At 39.0% G+C, this 27,837-nt stretch overlaps 1 protein-coding gene across 3 annotated transcripts in view; it reads right to left on the bottom strand.

Moving 5' to 3' along the window:
* The window catches only part of PDE11A (phosphodiesterase 11A), a 106,729-nt gene that overhangs the window by 10,038 nt on the left and 68,854 nt on the right, over nucleotides 1-27,837 (bottom strand). For all 3 annotated transcript variants that reach the window (XM_015635295.1, XM_015635296.1, XM_033515869.1), the window contains 9 exons: nucleotides 24,640-24,786; nucleotides 24,429-24,536; nucleotides 19,464-19,573; nucleotides 16,829-16,919; nucleotides 13,744-13,844; nucleotides 10,064-10,141; nucleotides 8,623-8,686; nucleotides 5,577-5,651; nucleotides 4,461-4,544 (listed from right to left, as the gene is read on the bottom strand). In XM_015635295.1, coding sequence (XP_015490781.1) covers nucleotides 4,461-4,544; nucleotides 5,577-5,651; nucleotides 8,623-8,686; nucleotides 10,064-10,141; nucleotides 13,744-13,844; nucleotides 16,829-16,919; nucleotides 19,464-19,573; nucleotides 24,429-24,536; nucleotides 24,640-24,786 — 858 coding nt within the window. The remainder of the gene's footprint in view (nucleotides 1-4,460; nucleotides 4,545-5,576; nucleotides 5,652-8,622; nucleotides 8,687-10,063; nucleotides 10,142-13,743; nucleotides 13,845-16,828; nucleotides 16,920-19,463; nucleotides 19,574-24,428; nucleotides 24,537-24,639; nucleotides 24,787-27,837) is intronic.

Here is a 27,837-nt window from a genome sequence, read left to right as displayed (position 1 = left end):
CTCTAAAAATAGCACTAAAATGGAGCAGTTCAAGGGAGCACTAAGGTAGAGGTGAGCAGGGCAATCTCAGGCACGCATAAGTTGTAAAAGCCATGAGCTTCTTTATCTTCCACAAAGACATCTCCCTTAAATTTAAATAGCTGCTGTCATTGTCACTGACTACCTGACTATGTATTTATCTGCTCAGAAGCAGAGTGCATGGCCTTTGGCCCTGCTATTCATAGTGTTACTGTCTCTGCCTAACAATGCCCTGAACAGAGCTGGGTTTCTGTTAGCATCTTTTGTTTGATGTGAATCGCCAAAGCTTTGATGTTGTTTGTGAGAAATATAAAGATTTAAAAGAATAAGATCCTCACTCTCCCACTCTTTGTGCTTCCCACAGAGAAATCTAATCTGAGTTGGGAAAAATCTGTGACTGATCCGTTCTTAGGTAGACACAAATGATAGAGTGCAGAAGAGAAATCTCTTAGTGTTGAAACTCTTAGCATCTTTTTACTGGAGGGTCAGAGAGGTAATTTGTCTTAATGATCAAAATTCTGTTTCCTGTTACACAAACATTTATAAATAGGTACGAAATACTTCCTCTGTGTGAACACAGCTGTCAGCAAAGACATAGTTTTTTTATTTTCGGTAGGATGCTTGAAGTTTTCTACTTTAGTTGCATGCACTTCCTCCTTATAGGATATTCTAGCAAAACAAGGGATTGATTATTTTATACTGAAGCTGTATTAGTAGGTTTGAAATATTCTACAGTTTCAAAAAGGTGCATTTTTCTTTAAGAAATATTATTCTAATAAGCTTGTTTCTCATCTTTATTGATAAATGCTTTTCTTACTGTCAGTTTTGGATTTGAAGAGCAAATGTGATGCAGTAAAGTGTAACTAAAGCCCCTAAAGTCTGAGATTCAGTGTAAATGGATTGCTGTTTTGCTACTTAAGGCAAAAACTACTGTAACATAAAAATACTCTGATCTGGGATCACTACAGTAACAAAAAAAGTAAATAATAAAACTGTAATGTCCTAAGTGTAATAAAATGCAATGAAAAAAAAAATTGGGATGCTTTTATCTTCACAGACCTTTGATCCACAGCATGAAGGAAATGGATTTGATTACCAAGATATGAAATTGGAGGTGACTTGATTCCCACACTGAGCAGCAGATAGGGGAGAGGGCAAGGGAGCAGAGCCGTGGCTTACCTTCTGGCAGGAGCACTCAGGTTAACAGAGGAAGCACAGAGGTTTTGGATATGGGAATACTGTGCATAATTCCAGATATTAATTATTTTTATATATATATATATATGTAGCTGTATATAGCTATAAAGACCTTCAGTCTTTACAGTAACTCATGGTGTGATACATTTTGTGTATCTCTGACCTTCTTTCGTCTGGGTGGGATAGGAATTCCAAGGGGCAGTCAAACAGGACTGCTAATGGAAGTTGCATAGATCTTGTTGATTCGCTAGTCACTTGTAAACCTTCTAATTAAAAAGGGCCAAACTCAGGGACAGTCCTAGCCAGGGAAGCAGAGGGATGTGATACATGTTCCTCAATAAAGGAGACTTCATCACCCTTTACTTGGGAGAACTACTGCACCTCAAAATGAGATGTCTTGAGCTACCTTCAGGAAATGCAGAAAGCAGAGCAGATAGAGCCAAATCTCCACAAAGGGTATTTCAGAACTGAGGAAAAAGGTCTAGAAGTGCCATAACTAAAATGTGCTGCAAAGTTTATATATTGTTTTAAGTATGAACCATTCCTTATGGGCACTCTGGTGCAGCCTAGTTCCTAATCTTGGACTGCAGAGAGGATAGATTGTTCTGGTACTGTGAGAGGCACTGGGATGGTATCAGACCACTCCTGGAAGTTTGGGCTGTGAATTTTCTGCATACTTCAGATTTTCTCAGCTACCAGGAACAGCCTGATCTTAGGAGTTACTTTGAACAAAGACAATTTTAGGGAGCTCTGCTGATCTCACATAGACTCTAATGGGAGTTGCCAGCATTCAGTGGTTGCTGGGATCATCTCTGCTCTGTGTGTTTGTGTGTGTGTGAAAGAACACAGAGCAGATCATTAGGACTGGCACATTCCCCAGAGCATTCCCTTTGAGGCTCTGGATGCTACAGAATCCACGTGGATTCAGGATTTCTAATCACTAGCATGGAAAAAAATAAATACAAAAGCTTTGATTTTGTTCTCTATGGTTCAGTGTTGTAATTTTGGTATGAAAATAAGTGTCAAATGTTTGTGGGTTTTTTCAAACATGGTTTTTCTAAGTACTGTGGTAATGAGCTATAGGAGTATTGATAATATTTTACTGATTTATCAGCTGCCACTGCATCTCTTTATATGGCATTTGTAATTCTCTCCCCACATGCAGTTCCTACAATGTACTACAATGGCAAGAATTTTAAAGAATGTAAAAAAACCCGCCAACCCAAAATCTAGGATGTGGCCAGAGTTGTAGTTTTCAGCCAGCTCTAGACAGTGGATTTACAATGCCTGAATACTCTGCTGATGGGATCTGTGTATTGAAGTTTGATTAAGCTGGATGTGAAAATTAAAACTTGGCTCCACACTGAAGAGAGAATCTCCTGCAGTGTGATACTATGGCATCAAGTTTTCTGTTTACCCCTAAGGCTGATGCGGCTGTGACTTCCAGGTTTGATGGTGTCTCTTTTTTAAGCTGTTGAGCAGCAGGCTAATGGCTGCACAGCATGATGCAAGCACAGTGGAAAGCAGGGAAATCAGATGTGAATATATTCCCCAGAGATCTCCTGCTAAGATGGAGCTAACTAACCAGAGCTTTAGTGCTCAGATGTAGTTTCCTCATGCAGAGGATGGGCTGATTATCAGCTCTTCCTGCTTTACTGTACATTTTTGGATTACAGATGCTATTAGAAATAATGAATTCTGGTATAATATGCATTCTAGTGTGATATGAGCTATTTTATTGAAAGGAACATTATTTTTAAGGAGTGTCTGTCCAAGATCAGTGTCCATCAACCCTCCTCCATATTGTCCAAAATTATCTTGGTCTTTTAAACAATATAGATGTATATTCTTCTGTGCTTGCTTTCCCCTAATTGTTTGAAAATGGTAGCTGTAGTTTATTTTATCAGGAAAGAGACTGACCTTAGAAAGGGACAGGATCTCTTGGCAAAGCAGCAGCCTGGCTTACTGCTTACACAAATGTCTGCTCTCTGTGTCACAACAGGAATTGTCATTGCTGCTGGGTAGTCATTTCATTATTTCCATGGTGGCAGCCTCAGATGCCACAAGGTATAGAGGGAAGAGGGGACACTGTCCTTCTTACAGGCCTTATTATGTACTTATTGTATGACATTGGTGATATATCTGGTCTGTAAAATGAAAGGAACTGCCAATCCATTTTTATTTGTGTGTAGGGAAGCTACATTCAGGCACAAGTTGATAATTTTAATGTTAATGTGGAAGCTGTTATTGCTGTGTATCATCACTGACCCATTCATTGCTTTGAGGTCCCAGGCAGTTTAGGGTGCACTGGGAACAGGGAGAACTTGTTGCTGTTCCCCAAAGGTGCTGAATGAGAACACCTCCTGTTTGCTCAGCTGTCAGCAGCCAGTCGGTCTTTGGTGAAATAAGGCAGTCTGCATGGTTTCAATCAAATCCTGAAGCTGCTTAATCCAAAAAGTCAGAAGCATTGTTCTGCTAGGAAAAAATTCTTCATGAAATGGTGGTCAAGCATTGCAACAGGCTGCTCAGGGAAATAGTGGAATCACCATCCCTAGAAGTGTGCAAAAATCCTGTAGATGTGGGGCTTAGGGATATGGTTTAGTCTGGACCTGGCAGTGTCAGATTAATGGTTGGACTCAATGATCTTAGAGGTCTTTTCCAACCTTAATGATTCTGTGGTTATCTCCAGCCTTAATGAAGGAGTACTTGGGCGTTTACACACCGTGTGCCAAGCACCCAGGCAGCCTGTGTAGAAGTGCCATTAAAAGAGTAAACTGAGTGAAATAGCACAGGTTAAACAACAAATTGCTTGTCATTGACCCTAAAGGCTTGGCCTAGAGTGCCCCTTGGGAAGCTGCCAGAAGAAAGTGTAAAGGCTCAGGCTTGTGTTTCCTTTTGCATTACACAGATTTGGACAGGTTTTGGACAAGTTTGACAGCACCTACTGAGACTGCCCCTCTAACACTCCATACCTCACCCTGATGAGAACCAGTTTGTCTCAAACATAATAAACAATTGCCCTATCAGTTTTTATAACTTAGAGAGGAATTTACAGACAATATGGATCTTTACATACATTCAGATTCAGGGGATCTGAAGACTTCTTCACAGAATTCTGACTTTTGGTAAAGTCAAAGACAAGAGTTCAAATAGCCTTCAAAGCAGCTCTGAAAACAAACTCTTTTTCCCTCAAGAGACAAGAACAATCTTCTCTGGACTCTACAGGAGCTGTAAGTAAAAATTACCTCATACAGTGGCATGCAGATGCTATCAATCCACTCAAGCTGCAACCTGGGTAGTTCATGCTTCCTGTTCCGGTCAAAAATGGCCTGAATTTAGGAGGAAACAAAACTGTCATGCTTTAATTACACTGGAGTATTTTCCAGACACATCATTCAGCACTTTGCAGCTATGATCAAATTCTCACAACCAGAACACTTTGTAAACCATAACCAATCTTTGCAGCTGTCTTCCTACTGCTTTGCCTGGCATGAAAAATAAACTGTTTATTTTCAATTTTGTTTTGAAACTTTTAGGCTGAATGTGTTTGTGTTTTATAATTCTGTACTGTAAAATAAATGCTCCACAGCTGGAGTTGAGCTGGTAAGTAACCTCCTGTAGGAATGTAAAGCAGATGCCTTTGTGTAGAATTTTCTCTTTTCTCACATAGCGTTTTGCAGCTCAGCAAAACAGAAATGGATTTGGGCTGGCTCTCTTCCTCCCAGTTAAATTCTTTAGAATACTTTTTTGTTACCCTTCTTCTGCTGCCTCCAGATAATGGTTGCTCAACATTTTGAGTTAGTCAACCTGATAAGGCTTTCTCTTCTAATTTTTCAGAGAAAATCTTTATGAAACTTTCCTAGGTCTTGTTTGACAATTTATACCCATCTGCTTTTATTCCACTCAATTCCATTTTATCCCTTCAATCACAGTAGTAATTTTATACTTATAGAAATATATACTTAGAGAAATGCATTTCAAATAACACAGATACACAGCTGCAAATGTAAATTGTATTTTAAATAAAGTAAATCTGACTATTTTGATTTCCACAGGTAGCTGTGATTTTTCAGTTCAAGTCTGTGTATTAAACCCAACACCTACTGCTTAGAAATTTCATTGATAGGATAACTTTAGGAACAGATACAGAAAACAGGTAAAAGGCTCAGTGCAAAAATGGCAAAAAGGACTGGAGAACGTTTATATATGGTTATAAATGCATATCCTTATTGGGCAGAGCTTTTATTTATTCTAAGTTTTCTCTTTATGTACAAAGTACAGTTCATTTTTCTGAATGAGCCCAACAATATTTTCTTACTCTATTGAAGTTAGTAACTATTTCAGAAGTGATAAAAACTTACTGAAGGGGTGAGTTTGAGTTCAGATCTTTCTCTGTCTCCTTGTTCAAAGAACTCACTTGTTACCAGCTCAGCTGCCTAAAATAAAAATCATTATAAAGATTAGAGTTCTTGTTACATAATTTTTAGGATAATGAGTTTCTGCTCAGACCATGACTTCAGCCTGTGCTTAACTGTAAAGAAATGAATAACCTCACTTAGATGACTTTCATCAGGCATGTGTTCATATGGTTTTTGGGATTGGGCAAACAGGGAGTATAAACAGCCATGGTCAGGCACAGGGACTCACCCCTTTTTGATAGGGAATTGACCTGGGGACTTACACTGCACTGCCAAGATAGCACTCACTGCAGTTATAAGGAACTTACTCAAGAACTGAGACCAAAACAGAAAATGATAGCTTTTTGTTGGCATCCACTATTCTCTTTGTAAAAATGCTTTGTAAAAGATGCAAGTGCTCTCTGGTTACTTACAGGTTGTTGCCCTATAATAACAACTTTGCCTATCAAAGAAACTTAACCAATACCCTCTGTTGTTTTAATCTAATATGGATTCATGAAGGGTTTTTTTCCTCCACTAGGCTTTACTTTTTTTCCTGGTGACTGTCATCACTATAGGATCTGGAAGTGTAAGGATGAACTCAGATTTTAATGATTATCTTGATTTAAAATCAGGAAGTGGTAGGTTGGAAGTTAGAATGCATCTTTCTGACTTTTGTGAATGAAGACATTCTATTCAATGCAGAGGTTTGTGCTTCTTAGAAGAAGACAAGACTTAAAAATAAATTTACTTATGGAAACCAGAGGAATTTTAGGAAGTCAACAGTAAGCAGTTCTGATATATTACTGTACTCCTGTCATGTGCAAGACTTTGAAGGTAAGCATATGCAGCATTTTGAGATTCAAAAAAACTGGAAGCCAGTCTGCTAAGAGGCATTCACATGCTAAAGCTCCTGTCATGTCAGTGTGTTGGTTTTTTAGCTAGGAAACTGTTTCATAGTGCCAAGGGACAAGAGGGTAAACTAAGAAGAGAACATGTACTTCATAAAATCTCAAAATTTCTTGCTTTAGAAACTGCATGGTAAGTAATTTTCACAAATGCTAAGCTTGTTGTAGTTGAAATAAGGAGTTCCAGAATAATTTGGAAGTAGGTGAAATGATGTTATAAAGTACTCTTAAATCTTAAGCCAGCCTATCACAGTTTGGAACTTTTATAATGTGTGCAATCCAGTGCATTAATAAAATCTGGGATCAATATTCCAGATAGAGGAATAATTTAACAACTTAGCAGCAGTTAAGGGTTTGCTATGTGTATTGCGTAGAAACAATCAAGACATAGTATCATCCCTGTCCCTCAGTGCTATTCTGATCACGTTCTCCTCATATCCCTTTCTCTCTTCTTTTATCTGTTTCAATATTCTCTTCCTGAATTTTTCCATCTTACATGTGGCCTTTATTCCCTTTGTTTCAAATATGTTTGGGTTTTTTTCCTGTGGCACAGTTAAGGTTCAGCTATTTCCTGTTTTGTTTCTGTGGACTTATTAGCACTTCTGCAGGACTTCTTAGCACTTCTGCTCAACCAGGTAATGTTTCAAGAAATCCCAGACTGGATTTTTCAACATGAAGTAAACCTGTATAACTAAGCTGCAAGGGACTTTTCAACTCTAGACCTCAAAAGTGATAAGTATAAAAACCCCAGTTTGACAGAGACTCCAGCACTTATTCAGCAGCACAGCACAAAGATTCACAACTAGGAAAGCAGACCCTAGCTGACATTTGGCTGTCAATGAAACTGCAGAAGCTAACTGGGTTAAGGAGGGAAAATGAGGAGGGATTGCAGTGGCCAGGTGGCACTGAAAAAATCTCGTTACTCAAATATCCTACTGCAGGATAGAAGCAGTGTTCCTGATTTCCATGCGAGGTGACCTGACCATATTCTGGCCAAGCAGAGCAAAGCCTTAGAAGAACTGTTGTCACAATCTGCTGATAAAGCAAAAAAGACTCACTGAAAGGTGACAGGCAAAACTGAAAGCTGAGGTGAAGCCCTCCCCCATAAATGGTTTTTTTATTCAGTTGATGTGCATGTAACTTCTGTAGATCCCTTTCAGCTTCTGTTACTTCCTTGTCTAAGAAATCTGGCTGCTCCTGCATCTCTAGTTATCTGGACTAGCTTTCTCTTTTTCACTCCATCTTTGCAACTATTACTTGCTGTTGCACCAAACTTCCTCCAGGTATGTACCCAAATCCAGCTGCACTGGTGTATTTTCAATTTGCTTCTTGATACTGTCAATTACTCCATAACCCAACACAGTCTGTCTTCTACTGGCTTGTTCTGGGCCTCAGTGAAGGACAGAGAATGACTAGCACAGACACTGGAAATATTAAGGATGATTTCTGGGTAGAGAAAGATGTCTAGAAGAGGGAGAATCACGGGGCAAGGGACAAGAGTTTTGGGACAGGCTGCTTTCTCATATTGTACCTGTTTGCCAATGCTGGATCTGTTTTTTATGTGTATTTCTAACGACCCTACTCAGCATCAGAACACGGAATTTTTATTTGTTGGTTTCTAGCTACAGGATGTTCAAGAAAGCCCTATGCTACACTTGGAGTTTTGCAACATTCTTAAGAAAATGATCACATTTATTTTATCATATATACTGAAGATTTTATGCTAGTGAAAATTTGCGGATAATCTGTTGGTATTTTTGATTTAGGGAAGACTCTGCCATTGCCAAGGAAAACTTTGGGATGAAGCAAGTAAATGCAACTATATGAGGCTAAATGTCTTCTTTGTTTAGTCTGTCCATTTTTGAATATGGATTTAAAATGTTAGTAAGAGGAGAGGTTGTAAAGCCAGATGTACACGCCGGCATGCGTACAGGGAAAGATTACGCAATAAAGCATTTTTTGCAGAAACCCCCTGCTATTTTTTTATAGCATTAATACCGCTGTAAATTGATTCCAGTTTTGGTCCCTTGTAAGCCAGGGCCCTGGGAATATTGTCCTGCCAGTCCCGCCTCCTCCCAGCCCTGCTATTAATCATGACTTGCCTGTCTTGAAATCTCCCACGGTTTGGTCACAGCTCCAAGGTCACAGGCTGTCATTAGCATTGATCTGAAAAACAGAAATGAACAATACAAGCTGAATCAACCTTTGTTGAATTTCTAAACAACTCTGCTCTGGATGCATAAATAAATAATACATATATAAAATGTCAGCTCTGGCACCTTCTTTTCCTCCAGAAAAGAATGACATGTTTGAAATCTTAGCCATCAGCGTGGCTTTTACATTACAATTGTGCCTCGGAAATCTAATGTGTTGCAGGTTATAAGATGAATTTTGGTAGAGTGCGTTGCACACTAGAAAATAAATGATATTGCAAGGGAGTAACTGCTAATTTTGCAATACTTCTAACACTACTTACATTAATACCTATAATATATTAGAGAGCATGTGCTTCACATGATATAAGTAAGGGTATTATTACATAATAACACCTGCAACTGGATTAATTTATATGCCTATTTGTAAGTGACTGCTGTAGCAAGAGAGCCTATAATCACAGGAGGCATCCCAGACACTGTTTAAGCAGTTTCTACTGCTCATCTACAATAAAAATTGAAGATTTACTATGAGCTATATGGTTCCACTGTAGTTTAATGCCTAGCTACAACCATGTTTTATATGCATTAGGAGAAAGAAACCATTCAGCTGTAGAAAGCGTTTATGTACAGTACATGATGCAGATAAAAGTCTAAGAAAGTTTAAATGAAGAACAAGGGCACTGAAAATGAAGCATCAAATATATTGCCTGAATCTAAAATTAGGAATGGGTGAAATGGTATGGAAAATAGAAAATGGCCAATATTTTGTCAGAAGACCAAAAGATAACAGAATTTTAATGAAATTTCAGATAAAATGAGACATAATCAGGCATGCATATACAAATATGCACATTTTATTGTCTACAAAGTGTGATCTACTCAAACCACCCACAATGTCTGAGGTTTTAAAAAGGATGCATGCTCAGGGCATTCTTGAGGGATGGAAGGGTACTCTGTATACGAAAATTCACAGGTACAGACTGGAAGAGCAGAGAAGTGCATGGCCAGTGAAGAAAGGCAGATGAGAGGAAGAAGGACTGGGGAAACAGCCAGGAAAAATCTTTGTGTAGAGAGGCAGAATATTGATACTTTCTGGAAAAAGAGTGGAAGGGCTGAACAGGAACTTGTGAAGCTGGGAGAAAGGAAAGAAAACAGAACTGAGTGTGTAGGAGAAATAAAAATGGAGACAGTGAAGTCATGTTGATTAATGCCAGCTGTTTGCTAATGTTTAAAAATCATACCATATATTTCTTATTATGGATTGTATTGTTAAAACAAGATACCTTCTCTTGTTATTCTAAACCTTCAGTCCACAATACATGAAATTCCTTCAACAAATACGGCTACACTTTGAAATAACCAGAAAGCAAGAAAAAACAGCACTTACCGAAATATTTCTCGGTGGTTTTTTGTATTCCAATCATAACCACCTTTACTGACAAGTTCAAAAAACTCTGTCCTTCTCCTGCAAAAAACCAAATTGTCAGAGAAGGAAACAAGACACTTCCAGGGCAGCACTGCAGCAGAAACGTTTCTCTGTGTGATACAGAATCACTGCACCTCATGTATTATTGTTAAAGCTGTTACACTGACAGTCCATTTAAGCGAAACATACTAATTTTCAAACATGTTCTATAAATGTCTGTTATCAATGTCAGAGTTGCCTAGTAAAAGCAATATTGGATTTATGCTCTCCACAGATAAGGAAATGAATGGCTCTGAAATGTTCAGTCTTCCACAGAAGCATGAAATGTTCACCTACAGCAGTGGACAAACAGATGATAGAAACATCCCAGAAATACACACACGCTTCTGTTTTCTTGTCCTTGCAAAATGGTTTTTACTTCTCTGTCCTGAAGGGTTTTCAGACATGTGCGATTCCTGTTATTTCCAGCACACAGAAAGAAACAGAGACACACAGAGCTGCTGCTGTCTTGAGTTCATAGTTCTTTTAGACTGGAAACTAAGTCTCCCTGCTTGGTCCCATGGTTTATCTTCTCATGCTTTCTTCATGTCCTCAAACAGGGACAAAGCATGAGATGTTAATGCTTGATTGTTACCTTTAAGAATCAAAATTCTGACTCATCATAGTCTGTAATCTTTTATGGCACTGAGACTCCGAGCAGCATTTACTGCTTGCAATGTGACTACATTATGGAATTGATCCTGCCCAAAATTAAGTAGAACATGAGGTACAAAATATTGGAGCAACTTTCCCCCAGAGACATAACATAAGAGCATCAAAGCTGGAAAACAAATAAATACCTATATTCTGAGTGGCAGTCCAGTGCGCCATCTCATATGAGACTGTGCTCTTTGTCAAGAGGAAATACAGTTAGATTCAACAGGAGAGAGTCTGCAAAGTCTTGTATTTTCTCTGTTTACTTCAACTAGACTGAAATTTGGAGCAGTGATTATTGACAGTGCAGTCTGATGGCAGCCAGTACATGTTTGCCCACAAGGAGATGCACGCTTCTAGAAACACTCCTCTGATCAGTGGACAGAACATTATGTGGGGCATGTTGCAATGTTCTGGTCCCTGTCATGGTTATATGGCCAGTCACTCCTACTGTAAGGCCTTTTTCTATAATGCATTTTATACAGCAGCTAGAAGAGGGCTATAAAGGGCTGCATGATGATATCAAGTACCTTATACTTTGGGAAATTAAAGATTTCATTTCGAAGTATTGGTTATTCTGAGAAATTCATGTTTCTGGACAAAAAACAGGCAAGAATGTTTAAAGCTGAAAGCTCAGGAAGATCCATAAACGGTAACTGAAAATGAGAGTCTCAAAGGCCTTATGTTAAGCTAAAACCTTCAAGGGTTTTCTTTAAAATCCATTTAAATGGATACAGAAGTAGTAGTCCAGCTGCACAGAGAAGTTTCAGTGTAGGAAGGACTGAACCGGAGGAAAGCAGTCATGTATGATGAAACAATTAGCATTTCCTACTGGTTTCTTTGGTACCCACAATTATGAGGTTTTCTATTAATAAGCAAATATAATTTGGCAGAATTTCAGAAACAAACTGAATTATAACTATTTTCCAGGGTCTTTGAGTAACATTGACTCTGGCTGTATTTTGCCTCAAAGGGAGGTTGTTTCCTTATGTATAACAAATCCATTTGCTCTACAGCCCAATGGCTCAAGATATCATTTGAATTCATTTCCATATTATTATTCCAACTTAATATTGGCTCCATGCTTTCACTTGTATTATCTGCAAGTGTCGTTATCTAGAATTATAAACGAAAATCAAATATATTTCCCATCTGATCTGTCAGTGAAAGTAATCTTTTTTTTGCTTGTTTTTATGAAACTAATGCCTTGCTCTGCCTGGAGTTTTGTTGCTGTTTTGCTACTTGGAGCTTGTGATCATCAGGTTTAGTTAAGAATACTGATATGAGAATTCCCCTCTCTACAAAAATATCAAAGATGTAGCAAACTGAAAAAACAAATTAGGTACTTGTGTAGAAACACCTGTTCACATAGGGTGGCTTTAAGAAATGTAACACACCAATGTTTCCAGAGATTGATTTTCAGGCGCTTTTGGAAATAAACTAGCATAGCTACCACCTCATTAATGAATTGTAGTAACACAAGAGGAAAAAATCTGAAGACTTATGAGTAAAGAGGCCTCATTTACTAAATGTCTTCTGATTCATGCGGCACAAAAAAATTCAATTATGCAAGTAAGAAAAAATTATCTTGAAATTCAGTTGTATCCCTTTTGGACATTATTTCTCTGTATTAAAATTAGAAAAACAACTTCACTTTGTTTTTCAGCTTAAGGCAGTCAGGGGAGAGAGTTCCTTCATGTCTGGGTCTGGGCAGGGTCTATCCCAAGGCACTGCCATTAGCTCTCTCTGGCTCCTCCAGGATCTCAGCCAGGGGGAGCACATGGAGCTGTGCCAGGGCAACTGTCCCCTCCATCCCTGTCATTCATCTCCTTCTTGAGAGCACAAAACACTTCTGCAGCATTTATTTATGGTGAGACAAGAGAACCTATGGTCCTTGTATCTCACAGAATGGAAGAGACCTTCAAGGTCATTAAGTCCAGAAGTCAACCCAGCACCGCCATAATCCCTAAACAATATTCCCCCTAAGTACCATATCAAGACAACTCTTTAATACTTCCAGAGGTGGTGACTCCACCCTGGACAACTTATTCCAATGTCTTACCACTCTCAGTGATTTTTTATTTCTCTAAGCTAACCTTCCCCTGGTACAACTGTAATCCTTTCACTTGAGACACGGCAGAAAGACAGACAGGATAGGATGCCAGTGGACACCAAACAAAAATTCCTAAGGATGACTTTATTGTCCAGACGGGGAAGGCAGTGCACAGAAGCTGCACATCTGCCAGCACTTCTGCCCCTAAGTCAGGTGCAGGCTAATGCCAGATGTCAGGAGTGCAGTGCAATGGTGACACTACAACTCTGACTACATGCGTCCTCCCACACGTCCTCACAGGAGCAACCCGAAATCTACTTTGAGATTTGATTTGCAAACAAGGAAAATAAAGAAAACTCTGTGAGAGACATCCTAGTGTACTTCTCCTCCATTAAGCTTTCTAAGACCTATTCTCATCACGTGATGTGAATTGGCATAATTTGTCTTCAAAGCAGCAGAGTGTCTGCTCTGTTAACTCTGAAACCGCATCTGTAACTAAATACAGTATTTCTTAGCATACATGTTTAGAAATGCTGAAATGGAAAAGAATTCTCAAATGTTATTGATTTTCTATATGCCTGAAGAAATGGTCATAGAAAGGACAGAAAAATTATGGCACTGAGCTGTAATTGTTTCCTGGGATTGCTCTGAAGTATAAACCTAGGATTTCATTTCCTTTTGGTTGATACAGACATGTGACACATTAAAGCAAAACTTACTTGGACACTTGAGATATTTCTATTAGTCTAAAAGATACTAAGTATTAAACTAAACCTCTTCAACCATAGCTAAACACTAATTTCTCATATTATAAATCCTTATTGGTATTTAATAGGTTATTAGAGTAAGTTCTCTGAATTTTCATTCGTCAAATACCAGAAATGCCAATACTTACTCAAAATACAGAGTGAGGTCTGTTGCCAATATCGATTGCTTTAGAAGCTGCATAAGGTCACTGTAGTCCTTAGAGGACAAGTTAGCAAAGATGTTGTGACCCTATAATGAAAGAGATAAAAGAGGTAAAGGGCTAACAATCAATACAGGTTTTTAAAAGGTTTTCTACTTTTTAGTCTACTGTTTCCCTGTAATGCAAGCCTTTTCTGATTCATGGCAAAACTATGACAAAATAGCAATGTTAATACTGCTGAGATTACGTTGAGGCAGAAGCATTGATGATTGTTATCAAGCATCTGGTATGTTTCTCTAAACTCAGCTGAAATTATAGCCTGTCAAGTAAAGATTTAGTCTCTGATCTGACCCTGCACAGACTCAGTTTACGGGGAAAAACTATGGATACATCTCAGTCTCTCACCTTATTAAACGTTTTGGTGAGCTGCATATTGGAGCTTTTGAGTAGTGATCCTAATAGATGTATCTGTGCTGCTGCTTGCATGCACACAAACTGCTGCTAGAGCAGTCAAGGACACTAAATCAGGTTTTCATTGAAAGCAGCCCATTTCCTCACTCTGCCTGTTACTTGTCCTACAGTGTGTACAGCCATTGCCTATGTTGGCTGAAGAACCACAACTTTATATGCAGTTTAAACACCCTCTGTGGGCCCAAGCAGCTGATTTTTAAGGGATTGTGGATTAAGAATTTGAAAGATGCTCTATGGCCAAAATGAAGGGAAATTCATTATTTGATGTTGCTATTTGAGAGGGGGAAAGTTCTTTTGTGACTGAATTTCTGAAAACAAGAGGGACAGAGATCCTATAATTCCTCTGTGAAACTCTCGAGAAAATAAGATGAAATAAACAAAATTAATGAAAAACTCTATATGTAACCTTAAGAAATTATCTTTGTGACAATAGTCACATATATTAACATACATAAATGTATTACAGGCCTTTTTTTTTCTGATCACCTCCACAAATATTGAAGTTCTTTCTAAACAGAGTCTGATTTTGCTGATATTTAGTCCTGTTGTGCCCACATTCAGTATGCACTGCCATCTACTGCTTAAGAAGATTAAAATGCCCTTAAAACCAAGAATTTTCCAGCAACAGGGTTACTACAATCATGATGGTATGAGGGCATATATGAGATAAGGTCTGGGGAGCTAGAGGTGCCATTTTTCAATGGAGAAGCTAATTGTTGGAATAAAAAAGTGATTTTCCATAAATGCATAAAATAATTCATTTTCAGCTAAATATTGAGAAGGCTTTGTGAATCTAAAACTTATCTATGAAAAAAAATAAAATGAAAACCAAGGTGCTCAGAAGAAAATAGGAGTTTTTGCAACAGGGCTAATTTACCAACTTTTTATTCTGTAATATCTACTGTTTCATGGAAAATAAAACCATGTCACTACACAGCCCATGATCACTTATATTGAGGTTACTATGTAAAGAGTAAAGGATAAATAGCCTCTCTGTCCAACATGCTAAAATCCGAATAAGTGATAGAGCATGTTATGTTTCCAACTAGACAGCAAAGACAGACTAGAGTATTTCAGCTTATTTGAGAGAGACAAATTGCTTAGCTGGTAACAGAATCTTTAAGTAGACTGAAGGTTCCAAATCTGCATTTATTCCAAACTAAGCAGTGTTCCATTAGCTAACTGTAGGTGTTGGATAAAAATTCCACAGCATTCATTTTCTGGTTTAGACATGACAAACTGGAGAAGAAGCTTCTGAATGATCAAAGGGGAGGATTTACATTTCAAGTAATATTTTACATCTCTGAAAGAAGCCAGAGTAGAGTCCAAATAATTTTTAATAAATTTATTGATTTTTAAGCTGAAAAGATAAAGAAAAGCATATCGACTGACATGATCTATGAACTTTTACAGAGGTGTCCATATCTTGAGCCTGAGACATTCAATAATAATGGTTTCAGGAACCAGAGAACTTTTCTGTTTTCCAGAAAAGCTTCTTCTAGAGGCTCAACCGTGTCACTAGTATAAGGAAAAAACCAACAAAAACCCCCCACCCAAACAGCTTTCCTTTTTTTCTTATTCTGAACCAGTCTGTTTCACATTCAAATGCTGCTTTTTGGTACACCTTGCCCTGGCAGTATAAGGAGCCATTTAATTCCTTGTATCACCTTTCATATGAGCTGGCCAAGGCTAAAGGGATTGAGCTGTTTAAATCTCATGCTGGTGCTCACCTTTCTTGGTTTACTTTTTAAATATAACATCAGGGAACTGACCACTAAAGATGCAGTTCTGTGACAAATCTCCCTGGCTGTGTACACAGAGGTAAAGCCATTCCCACTTGTCTGTGATCATGAGCCATTCCAGATCTCTTCAGAAGTAACTGCAGATCAGGCTATGGTATCCAATTGTGCTGCACAAACAGCAGTTTTGGTTTTATATTTACTGAATGCATTTTTTTGCCACCAATCTCTGTAAATTAAGAAAATGCATCCATTGTTTTGAAAAGACTCCATGTCCATCCTTCCACTTTTCTCAGTTATTAAATACATGGTGTAGTATATGCTGTATAGTGTTACATGCAAGATATTCTAGGCAAGAGCTATGTCTTCACAGCTATTTGCAAAGCAATTAATGTACTTTGGACAGCATGATATTAGTGATTTTGATTTTTAAAAATAGTGTATTAAATTATGGAAAAATCATAAAAATACTGATTACAGAAAGGCTGCCAAAAAAATTAAATTGGTGCAGTAAAAGGATGGCTCTGATACTCTGAATATCAGACACCTGTGGGGAAAGGTAAGCAGCTGTTTCAGCTACCTATAAACCACTGAGCAGGATATATGTAAGAAGAGTGAGAAAAGCTGACAATATGATTAGGATGTATTCTCCTTGCCCCTTGCTGGTTGAGACAGATATAATCTCTGGGCTCTATGATCAGCATTTGTAGTTGTTTAATTTGGTGCTAGTTGTGACCTTTGTGGTAACCAATAAATAATTCTTCAAGGAGAGGGCATTAAAAAGGTACTGTACATGGTATTTCCTTTCTCCAGCTGAAACTGCCCAACAGCTTACAGTGAGATTAATAGTAATGCTTTTGTACCTCACTTTGGAGAATCATGACAGCATGATTGAAATGGTGGTGCTCCAAGGTAGCAGAGGTGCCGTAGAGCTGAGCTAAGGCTGATCCACTCCTGAAACAGAACATGAGAAGACAACAAATCCTGCTTGTCTGCTTACAATGCAGGTTACAGAGACAATGTAGTGACAAAAGCACGTCACTCCACCTCCACTTAAAACAGCTGATGAGATTAAAATACTAATTTAAATCCAGATACAAAGCATATATGTTCCAGTCTTTGCTCAATATTGCCAGCTGGCTAAAGATTTTTCTGGAACTACAAGAAATTTTGTAATGCAGCTTTCAAAGTGCCTCAGCAACAGCACAGACACAGAACTGCGCAGTAAAGACACACGTTAATGTCCTTGAGCTGGGATTGGCTGCTCCTCTGCTACCTTTTATTTTTAATTCTTAATAGACGTAAGCATGAGGGCTTACAATGGGCAGCTACAAACTCTTGAAACCCCAAAACACAACAACAAAAAACCCGACTGCAAATACTAAGGTAAACAAAAAACCACTAGCGAGAGCAGTGAATATAGAAATAAAGCTTAGCATATCTCTAGAATGTATTTTCTCTACACATTTATTGTCTAGACCAAAATCAGATTCAAAATACACAGAGTAGGTGGGTTTTCTATGTTTAAAGGACAAAAATATCCGAAATAATATTATAAAATTGCAGACTGCTGGGAAGTGCAGAGAATGGGACTGGATTGTCAGAATGGTCACTGTACACCAAGTACCAAAGTAGTTCAGGCGAAGTACTTCACTTCTGGGACCCAGCCTAAAGTGACAAGATGGGTTTTCTTTCCAAAGAAATGAGAATAAGAGATTATGCTAGAGACAGAAGGAGTCTCCTAGGAGCACATACCATAAAACTGCACCGTACTGATACTTAATTATCAGAAGCAGCTATATGAGAGAAAAAGATGTCCAGGAAACATCATCCCTAGAGAATGTGATGTTGACATATATAACAGAGCCATTTGAGACAACTGTGATATTGCCTCCATCATATACCTCTTGAACTTTCATCATACAGAACAGCAGTATTGGACACCGAAGATAAAATAGGAAAATGTGATGCTTAAATTTATGTCAGGTTAGAGGAATAAATCATAGTTAGCATTATGAAAACTACAGCTTCTGTTTTCAGGGATGTTTTATACATGTGTGGTAATGTTTGTCTTTCATTAAATGTCTTCAGCAGTTTCTTTATGGAGTCGTAAAATGGTAGCCTCCTCTCCGTACTCTGCTGTCAAACAACAAGTATGAGTGATAGCAGTCTAATGCTGAACCCTGCACCTTTAACTCTGCCATCCCTCTGCACAAAAGATACTCTTGTGTAATGGTACAGCAGAGAAGTGGTTAACTTAATCAGAGCCTAAAATGGCCAGGATGTAAATCTTAGGTCTCATTTTTGTAAATTAGGAACATAAACATCAATCAGCTGAGCTTCCTTCCCATTTGTCTCGTCTATTTTGATTCTCTTCAAGACTCAGCTGCAAAAAAGCATCTAGCAGCCCTTGGTAACCTTTGCACCACGAGCTCTGTCTTTTGAGCTCTGCAATTGATTTTCCCTGCTATGGTGATTGAAGATCCAGACAGTGTCATTGTTTCATTGAGATTGTATGGCAACACCAATACCTCAGGAAATGGCAGCTTAGTGAACGTCAGAAACATCAGTTTGAGTGATGGTCACTGAGGGAACTTGCCCCCAGAAAAGCAGCAGCCTGTGCATACACACATTGCAGCAGAGTACTTCTGCAAAAGGTAGGACAAAATAGGCTAATACAGCATCACTCTGCCTTTCAAATATTGCTGGACAACCATTTGACCACTCCCCCATCACACTGGAGGATTAGCAGTAAGGCAGAACAGAAAAAGCTACAAATGCACACTGGGATCTGCAGGACAGGAATGCCTTGGGGCCTCGTATTCTGACTGTAGAGGAAATGGGGAGTGAAGAAAACAACATGGGATTTGAATCTCTGTGTCTGGCAGCTTTATTTCACAGCTTGGCCAGGATGTTGCTGGGTACATTTTCTGTTGTCCCTCCTATTCTCAGGGAACACAGATTTTGGAATGAATTTGACCTCAGTCTAAGGAGGTCCCTTACCTACACAGTAAGAAGTACCACCCTTAAACCTTCTACAAACCTACTTCGAATTCGCTGTGCCTGGGGGCAGCAGCATGATTTCATTGCAAGCATTATTTCAGTTTCACTTATTTTCTTTTCTTTGCAATAGCAGAACAAGGTTTTGCTTAATGTCATGCACCCCAGTCAGCAAGAAGAACCCAGACAGACAATTTAGGCTCTTCCTGGGTTGAAAACCACAATCAATAATAGCTGAGCCTGAAAAGAACATCAAGTTTTGGCACCACATTTCAATATGTGGTGTCAGTTCAACAGCCAGCTACAAAGGACAAGCCAGCAATTACTTAAAGGAACAGAGAATGATAAAGATGGATAGTCCCTCACTGCACACAGGAATAAGAGTACTTGGCCTTGGCCTAGAAGGCTTGAAATTAATGTTTCATTCTTTATCCTGGTCACCTTTTGCTCTCCTGTGGAAGAAAACCAAATTAAAATAGTAAGAATTAGAAAGCTTACTTGGCTTGGAAGGCATTGTTGGTTCCCCTGTGGTCAAGGTCATGACATAAGCATCCCACAATCAAAGCTAAAATTTCAATTTCAGTTAGAATCTCCTGAAATCCTGCAGTCTGAGAGCGGAAAAAAAATAGCAGCTGTAACTATCAGTAGCAAAAGGGATAAGTAATGTTAGTCCATCCAGTAACAGTCAACTTTGTTTTGATACCATGAATGTTTCAGTAAGGAGAAGATAAATGCTTTATTGTCATATTCTATTCCCTGCTGTATGTCAGATGGTTAGCAGAATAGATAATGTCCTTGGAGTGATCTGTTATTATCTCTTTGTTGCATTTCCAGCATGCCATTTCTCTGCTACCCAGGAGGCACTAAAGGCAAAAGGAGCTGAAAACAAATACCAGTAACTGCAAACTGAGACAGGAACTGGATTTTTCTATCAGAGAAATAAAAATACCAAACTAAACGGATAAAGTTTTAAAATTATTTTTTAGAGAAGTACTTAGAAAGATTTCTTCAATCCTGAGATGACTATCTTAGTCAATTCCTACTGTCAGAGATAGCTGACATGTTTGGTTGGAAGATCTTTTAAAGAACACAGATAAAAATATGCTCTGTGGAACTGTTACAAACTATTAGGAGATTTTTTAAAAATCTGGCACAGTAAAATGAAGTGGCATGATTTAGAGAGGAAATGTCTCAAATGGCATATTTTGGCTGCAGATACCCACTTGAATTTGTGAGAGGCATTTGAAAACATGCAATGAAATTCCCTACAAGCAGCTCAGACATGACTGTGTGAATGGGGGAGTTAATCCTAAAATCATTTTTTCACCACTATGTTTCTCCTCTTGGATACTGGTCACAGCAGTCTTCCTGCCTGAATGGGCTCATGTCAGAGAGAAAACACTTCCTAACCTCAAGCATCCTGAGCAGACCCTGTCTGGACGAGGTGCTAGAGCCTCTGTGGGACACCACCTTGTCAGTGCTGTACCTCTTACCCATGGCAGAAACAACCTGGTTCTTCAGAAGCAGAAGGGCATAGTGCCTGCAAAATCGACTGGCTGAGCTGGAAAATCATTACACTTGTCTTTTCACAGAGCCAGTCTCCAGTGACACTCCTCAGTTAGCCACAGGGTCTTGTTAGCATGAAAGGAAACTATATACAAGAAATACTAAATACATTTGTACTGGAGGACCAAACCAAGGCTGAACACTAACACCATGTAAGAATTCCCAGATTTCATTGATTTTCAAAGGGGCATAATTTCACCCACAAGAGAGAGGGCAAGAAGAGGGTTTAAGTGATAGAGTTGTTGCCCTTTCTTGGTAGGAACTTAGAAACACCAGATAATTGCTGCAATCCTCTGTGAAAGCTCTGCTTTTCACCCCGAAGACCAGAAATTCTGTTTAGAGAAATGCACATTCAAATCTAAGTATGCTCTTGTTTAGACAGTCTGAAATGTGGCCACAGTTAATGCTTAGGCAATACAGGGAACCAAGCCCCCCCCAGGTGCTCAGGAATGCACTTCAGTGGCAATTGAGGAAGTGAAAGACTTGCTACAAAACCGTTATAATTGCTTAAAGTTTATACAGGAGAAAAGATTATCAAGTATGAAAAAAAAAAGAAATTAATTAATATTGTGTTGAATCCACTAGTGTACAGAATAACTTGAATATTAGGAAAGAGGTTCACCTGATTTCTAGTGGCACTGCTTTTGTTTTAGCTTCAGTAACATCTACCTAAATAGAAAAAATCCTCTAAAAAGTGTTTTCTCTTTTTATTTTTTTAACATAGCTCTTGTATAATAAATAATAATAGTTTTTCATATTTATGGATAAAATGTTGATAATAGTGTCTATTGATAAAAAGGGATTAAAATAGTTTGTAACTGACAACATACCATATGTCAAGTTTCAGTCTAGAGAAAATATTCATGGCTAAGTTAAAATAAGTTAAATGAGAAGTTTTATAATATGAAATTGATGTTGTAATAAATATTATTTATTGTAATCCAACCTCTGATTAAATTCAAAGATTCAGACTGTATTGCAAATGCAGGGGAACCAATTAAGGAATTCACTAACAGTAGCAATATCTCAAAAATAAATGCCACATTTTATTTAATGAAAAGTCTTGTCACTGAATATATGAAAGAAATATAGTATATGTCACATAGTAAAAACCATTTCATTTAAAACAATACTACAGTAAGAGGATATCTTCTTTGAACATAATGCAAGTAAACAGAGGATTACATTTCCCCATTTCTGAATTTACAAGAGAAAAAAAAAAACCAAACATGGCTATAGATGGTGGTGCAGTAAAATTTATTTTCACCAGAAAAGGAATGACCCATAACTCATGAGTGGCAGAGTCTCCAGTGAGTTATGGAGGTCATTCTTTCATGTGAGGAAATGAATTGCATTCATTATACCTTGCCCCACATCTATATGTTTTGTTATTAGCACACCAGATGGGATTTTAATTTGGTATTGCTTACTTGTTCATTTTTGTCCTTTGAAATAAGTATCAATGTGAACTGTGCTGGCAAAGGCACTGATAATGAAGTCTGGGGTTTCACTCTTTTGTACTCCCTTAACTTGCAGGAGCAGCCTTGCTGCAGTGCTTGTCTTCAGAATTCCTGGGTGTCTGAAATACAGAACTATGGCTTGCAGAACTGGGCTTCTGATTGTTCAGGAGAGAGAAAATACATACTCAGATATACAGGAACGTGCTTTAGATATGCAAAAGGCTGAGTTTACCAGGAGTGAAACAATGGTTTACTCTTTGTTGAATTTCTGTTGTTTGGCTTGTTCAACACAGGTGAATTTTCTTTGTGCATTCAGTAGGAGTATGGTGGGGCCCTTAGAGGCTACTGCATTACAGGTTAGACATCACTATGCTATGGCAAATCCTACCTGAAAATGCCCTAAATAAAATGCCCTAAAATAAAATTACTGGTTTCTATTTGTGGGGCAGTCTATATTGCTGACTATCATGGAGAAATCAGAAATAAGGTACAATAACTGCACAAAGCAGTTCCTTCTTGACTGGCAGAGAAGGGCCCTGCTAAACCCTTCAAAGGGTTTGTCAAAGAATTTTCCCCTTTTTACCAGTGAAAAAAGAAGGCACATACTAACTTGGATGGAGTCCCCAAGACAAACGCAGTAAGAGCAAACCCTGTATTATTACTAATCTCAAGTCTCTCTTTTGTGTCTTTTTTTTTTTTGCACAAAATGAATCTTTGTGTATCAGGAAGGGGGAGCAGACCAAACAGATCACACACCTGGACTTATTCTGGTCTCAGCCAGAGCCAGAGCAAAGCTGGGTGGGATGTGTGGAGACTCCAGCGCAGTGGCCGCTCACATCCAGCCCTGCACGTGGAATTGCTCACTCCGTTTATTACCAGGGGCGTGGGCAAGGAAACCAACCTGGCTTAAAAATGCCGGATCACATCTCACAGACAGCTTCATCCCTGTGCTGACTGCTGAAAGGATTCTGAAATGTCGCTGTGAGAGCCACTGTCAGAGCATCTGTCGGAGGCGGCCGGGCAGGCGGCTGGTGGCTGCTGGAGCAGCAGTGCCATGACTCCTCCCTGCTGGCCCCAGCGCGGGCACCGCTGGCCGGGAGGGATGGAGGTGCCCGGTGCCACCGGGGAGGGATGGAGGTGCCCGGTGTCACCGGGGATGGAGGAAGGTGCCCGGTGCCACCGGCAGAGCAGCACGCCGCAAACCTGGCCTCGGAGCTCCACCTAGGGGTGTCAGCGCTGGGGCTGGGGGCTCCCCACCATGGCAGCCTCTGGCAGAAATTACTGTAATTCACACCCAGCCGCGCTGCCCGCCTTTCCACATACTCAGAGTAAAATGCTTTTCCTTTATCTAAAACTGGGGGGGCGGGGTGGGGGGGAAAGCACGTCAATTTTATAAAACCATAAAAACCACCAACACCCAGGCATTACCACCAAATTTCCTCAGAGAGCATCATCAGGTGCCTGCCGAAACAGTGCTAATTCTGCACAGCTGAGCAGCTTCATGCCCAGAGGAAGAGGTGGCCGTTCTCTTTGCACATCTTCCTTTCCTTTGTTTCATGGTGTATGGTACAGCTTCACTGTGCCTCCAGCAACACTCACAGAAACACATCCACCCTGCTGGGATGGACTGAGCACTAGAACATCTTCACCTGCTAGGGGTGAAGCCAGAGTCTTTTTTTCTTGCCCAACACACCAAGTTCTGGCACCCAGGACCCCTGAGTTTTTATTGGTACATTTACAAGAATGAACTAGCCAAATAAGGGTTGTTTCATGCAGTGAGGTTTCTGTGGGGTAGGGACAGAGAGCAGTATACTTGTTCTAGTATGTTAGCAGTGGTACTTCCAGCAGAATGTACTTGAAATTTCAGCAGAATCTACTTGTATGCTGAAAGGAGCTACAGGTACTGCTGGAGATCACTGCTAGTAAAACCCTTAAGTGTTAACAGCGTCCAGTGGAGACTCGAGATTCACTTAGACCACGATGCTGGAAGATGATTTTCAAATGTTTTGAGGCAGTACCTTCTACAACTATTTAGATGAAGCTGGATAAGGAGATATAATAAATACCAACCTAATAAATACTTTGGGATTCTAATCCTTAGTTTTGTACTTCCCAATTAGGAGTTTGAAATAAATGTCAAATCAAAGACTTCCAAAAGAAAAATATTTTGTAAGATCAAGATCTGTAATAACAAGAGCACTCCAAGACTGCCATCTGTTTTCAGTCACTTTAATGTGCCTATGATATCACAGTCACTAAAACACTATAAGGCTTTGCCAAATACGTGCTGCCTTAAGTTGAATAAGTTCTGTCTGCTTTGCTATTGGAAATGAGTAGCATAATAATTAGAAAAGAAATTGAAAGCTGGAAAATGTTTAGACAGGTTAGGCAATGTGTCAGTAAAAGCTCTTGTGGGGCTGAGTAGCTGGATACTCACAGTTAACATGGCAAACATCAGCTGGCAGACGTTGAAAGCGTGCCTCCAGTTGTGATACAAAACCATTCGGTAGTTCTTCCGCACCGTCAAAAGCCACCTACACAGCGTCTGAAATTCAAAGTACAATTTGTAGCAGGGCTACTAAATGTGTAGAAATGGACAGAGCAGTGCCAAGACAAAAGCAGCAGATATTTGCAGCGCAGATGGTTACCTCGTAGTCAATTTTAAATTTCTGAACCATTCCAAGCTCCATGAACATCCGCAGGGCTGCAGTAATCATGGCATCCACATCGAGTGAGAAGTCATCAAAATGGATATCGTCAATGCCAAGCTCTGACACCAGAGGGATGTTTGCTGCCTGAAAATGCCAAAGGGAAATTTCTGATTCAAAACTTCAGTCTTTTTTCCTTTTTTTCACTCTTACAAGAAACAAACTGTACATCAGTTCTGACCTGCCAATATGTCCCCTGCTTGATTCAAATGCTGAGCAGTAAAAGTCTTCATCTGAGAAACACAAACATGTCAAGCTAACAGAGTGTGGAAACAGTGGGAAGGAGAAGAACCTGGTATGAGCAGGAAATATGTTCACCATCCCAACTGGAGCCCAGATACAGCATTTAGACTGAAGGTTGACCACTTTACAGCCACTGCAGTAACCCAATATATTCCAATGCAAATTACAGTGCTGTAATGCAAGAAACATCTGGACAGCCAGAAGCTGGGAGTTTTAATTGCTACCATTTAGAAATGCAAAGTAAATATACTGCTCTGCAGAATTTCTTCATCCAAATGCCTTCACAATCATAAGCACACAAGTGCCCTTTGCTTTACACTGTTCACTACAAACACAAGGAACCAGAGAAAGTGGAATACAAGAAATGTCTAGCAGAAGTACTCTCCAAAGGAAAATAAAAGAATTTAATTTTCAACATGCTGATTATATAGTAAGTCGATAAAACAACAGCAAAAGCCTTACATTTTGCTTTGTCTGTGTAACAGGGACTTCTGTTTGTAAGGGAGGAATGAGCTGCTCTTGCACACACAAATAAAGGAATGTGTGCCGGACAGGCTGATGTATTTAGCTGAGCACACAGATGTGCTGTGGCTTGCTCAGTGGCAGCACCTGCATGAGCTGGGCAGAGGTGCTGACAAACCTCCCAGGCTTCTTTCACCTTCCTTACGCCCCTGCAGACTTGCTGCTCATCCCTCTAGAGAGGGCAGGTGCAGGGGGTGCATTCACTGAAGGAGCATCTGACCCCTCTCCTGCAGTGAGGAGGTGATGGGTCAGGCAGGAGCCTCTCAAAGGGGCTGGATCCAGCACACAGGCTATGAGCTGGACAATGCTGAGTTAGTTAAAATCACATGGAGACAGCTGTGGAAAATCCAGTTACACACTTGCATAAAATACCAATTAGCTCATGCAACTGTAATGAAAGTTCAACTTGACTGTTAGAGGTTCTACATGACTACTCCATAGTTTCCTTTTTGAAAACTTGTGTTTTGAAATACTGCACTCTAACTACAAATTACTGAAATTATGTAAATGAACATTATGTAAATAATGTAAATAAACTGTGAAATTATGTAAAATCTTTTGGCTGAAGACAACATGCCACCTCAATAATTACTTTATGCAGAGATTTAGCTATACCACATAAGAGAAGATGGTGTAGACCTGTCATAAAATAGTATTAACATTGTGTTTTTAACTTACGTGCTAGGTAGAAGAAAAGTCTTTTTGGTTCTGTACCCAGCAGAGCACACCAGCACCTCAGAAAGTCATGGCACTGTGCCAAGGAGTTAAACTGATACAAGAAACACAGCAAACCCATCGAGTGAAGTGTCATCCCAGGACACAGCTTAAGAGCCTCTGGAGCATGCCAACAGAAATGCAAGTTCTGTTAACTGCACACTCAGTTATCTGCTAACATACCTATCCAGGCTGAATCAATTGACATCTTTTTTTGAGTAAACACCAAAATGTTTGGAATACTTCTAGATGATCCCAACAGGAGTTACACCTTAACACCCTTTAAGATCTGAAAAACTATGTCAATACTTCCAAGATAAATAAATAAAGAAAATATGGTTAGGTGTGAAGCAGGAATGCTGTCCCAGAGACTGTGCTGTCCAGACCTTCAGCAATCTTACAAAATTTATGACTTTTTAATCATTCAGTTATTTTTCAAAGACTTGGGGGGATACTGGATGTTAATATTAACTCTATGAACACACTCACTGGACAGAAATAAGACTCAATATAATCTCTTTTCGGGAAGAAACGCATTTATAAATCATGCTCCTTAACTGAAAGCTTAAATAACAAGCTGAAAGAGAAGCCCTTGATTGTGAGTAGACCTTCCTGAAATTGTTTATCAAAACAATCTTTGCAAAGCTACTGCTGCATTTTCATTAACTTTGAAGTGGGATCTAATTAATGTTTTCAGAGTTTTTTGCCTCTTAAAGAAAAGCAGATCTTTTCCTTGTTATTTTTTCTGGAAACCAACATTTTTATCAGCCTGTTGCAATTCAAGGTAGAACACTTGAAGCAGTTGCTCAACTAAAATTGTCTTCCTGTTTGTCAGACAGTGGAGAAATAACAATATATTCCAAATCTATTATAAATCGAACAACAGGATATTAGCAAAGCAAGTCAGAAACGATTTCTTCCCACGTCAGTCTGGAACTTTTAAATATTTATGAGGTTTTACATTCCTAAATTTAACAGGAGTGCCATAATCCAAAATAACTGCTGAATTAATAGCCAGGAGATAACATTTGTATAAAAGAACCATTTGCTTTACAACAGCAATAAAGGAAACAACAGAATTATGAGTGCAGAGCCTAATTTGAATAATGTTAAAAAAATGATATGTTGTGGGGCTGCAGCAATATTCTAGCTGCACCTGGCATTGACTATCCTCAGCTTCTTAGGCTAGAAATGCAGAAGTCCAGGGTTTAGAGGAGAACAGTCATTAAAACTTCATTTTTTTTTAATTATAGAGATATAAAAAAATGTTAGTAATGCAGCATACTAAAACATAGCCCTCCCTGAAATTTTGCAGGGCTGCAGGAAAAATTTCAGTGGATTTCTTAAAATAAATAGCAATAACAACACTCTCTTTCAGGAAACAGAGAGGATGAAAGTACCATGACAGCAAAAGGAAAGGGCAGGCAATTAAAATTCAAGTTACAGTGAAATTGTTTTTTAAAGCACTGCAGTGATTTAGAATCACTTAAAAGGCTATGGGTTTTTTAACATTTGGAAGCTGAATTTCTCCTTTCTAAAAACACTTAAGAACATTTTACTCTGGAATCTTTTTACCCTGTGAATCAAGCAATTTCAATGCTCTTTGTAACCCTGAGGAAAATTCACGACTCTTCCATGAGCTTATGGTAAGTTAAAGCC

This window comes from Parus major, chromosome 7 (assembly GCF_001522545.3).
Source record: "Parus major isolate Abel chromosome 7, Parus_major1.1, whole genome shotgun sequence".
Taxonomy (NCBI): domain Eukaryota; kingdom Metazoa; phylum Chordata; class Aves; order Passeriformes; family Paridae; genus Parus; species Parus major.
The sequence above is the reverse complement of the archived record's forward strand: the minus strand, read 5'-3'. Positions and strand labels throughout refer to the sequence as shown.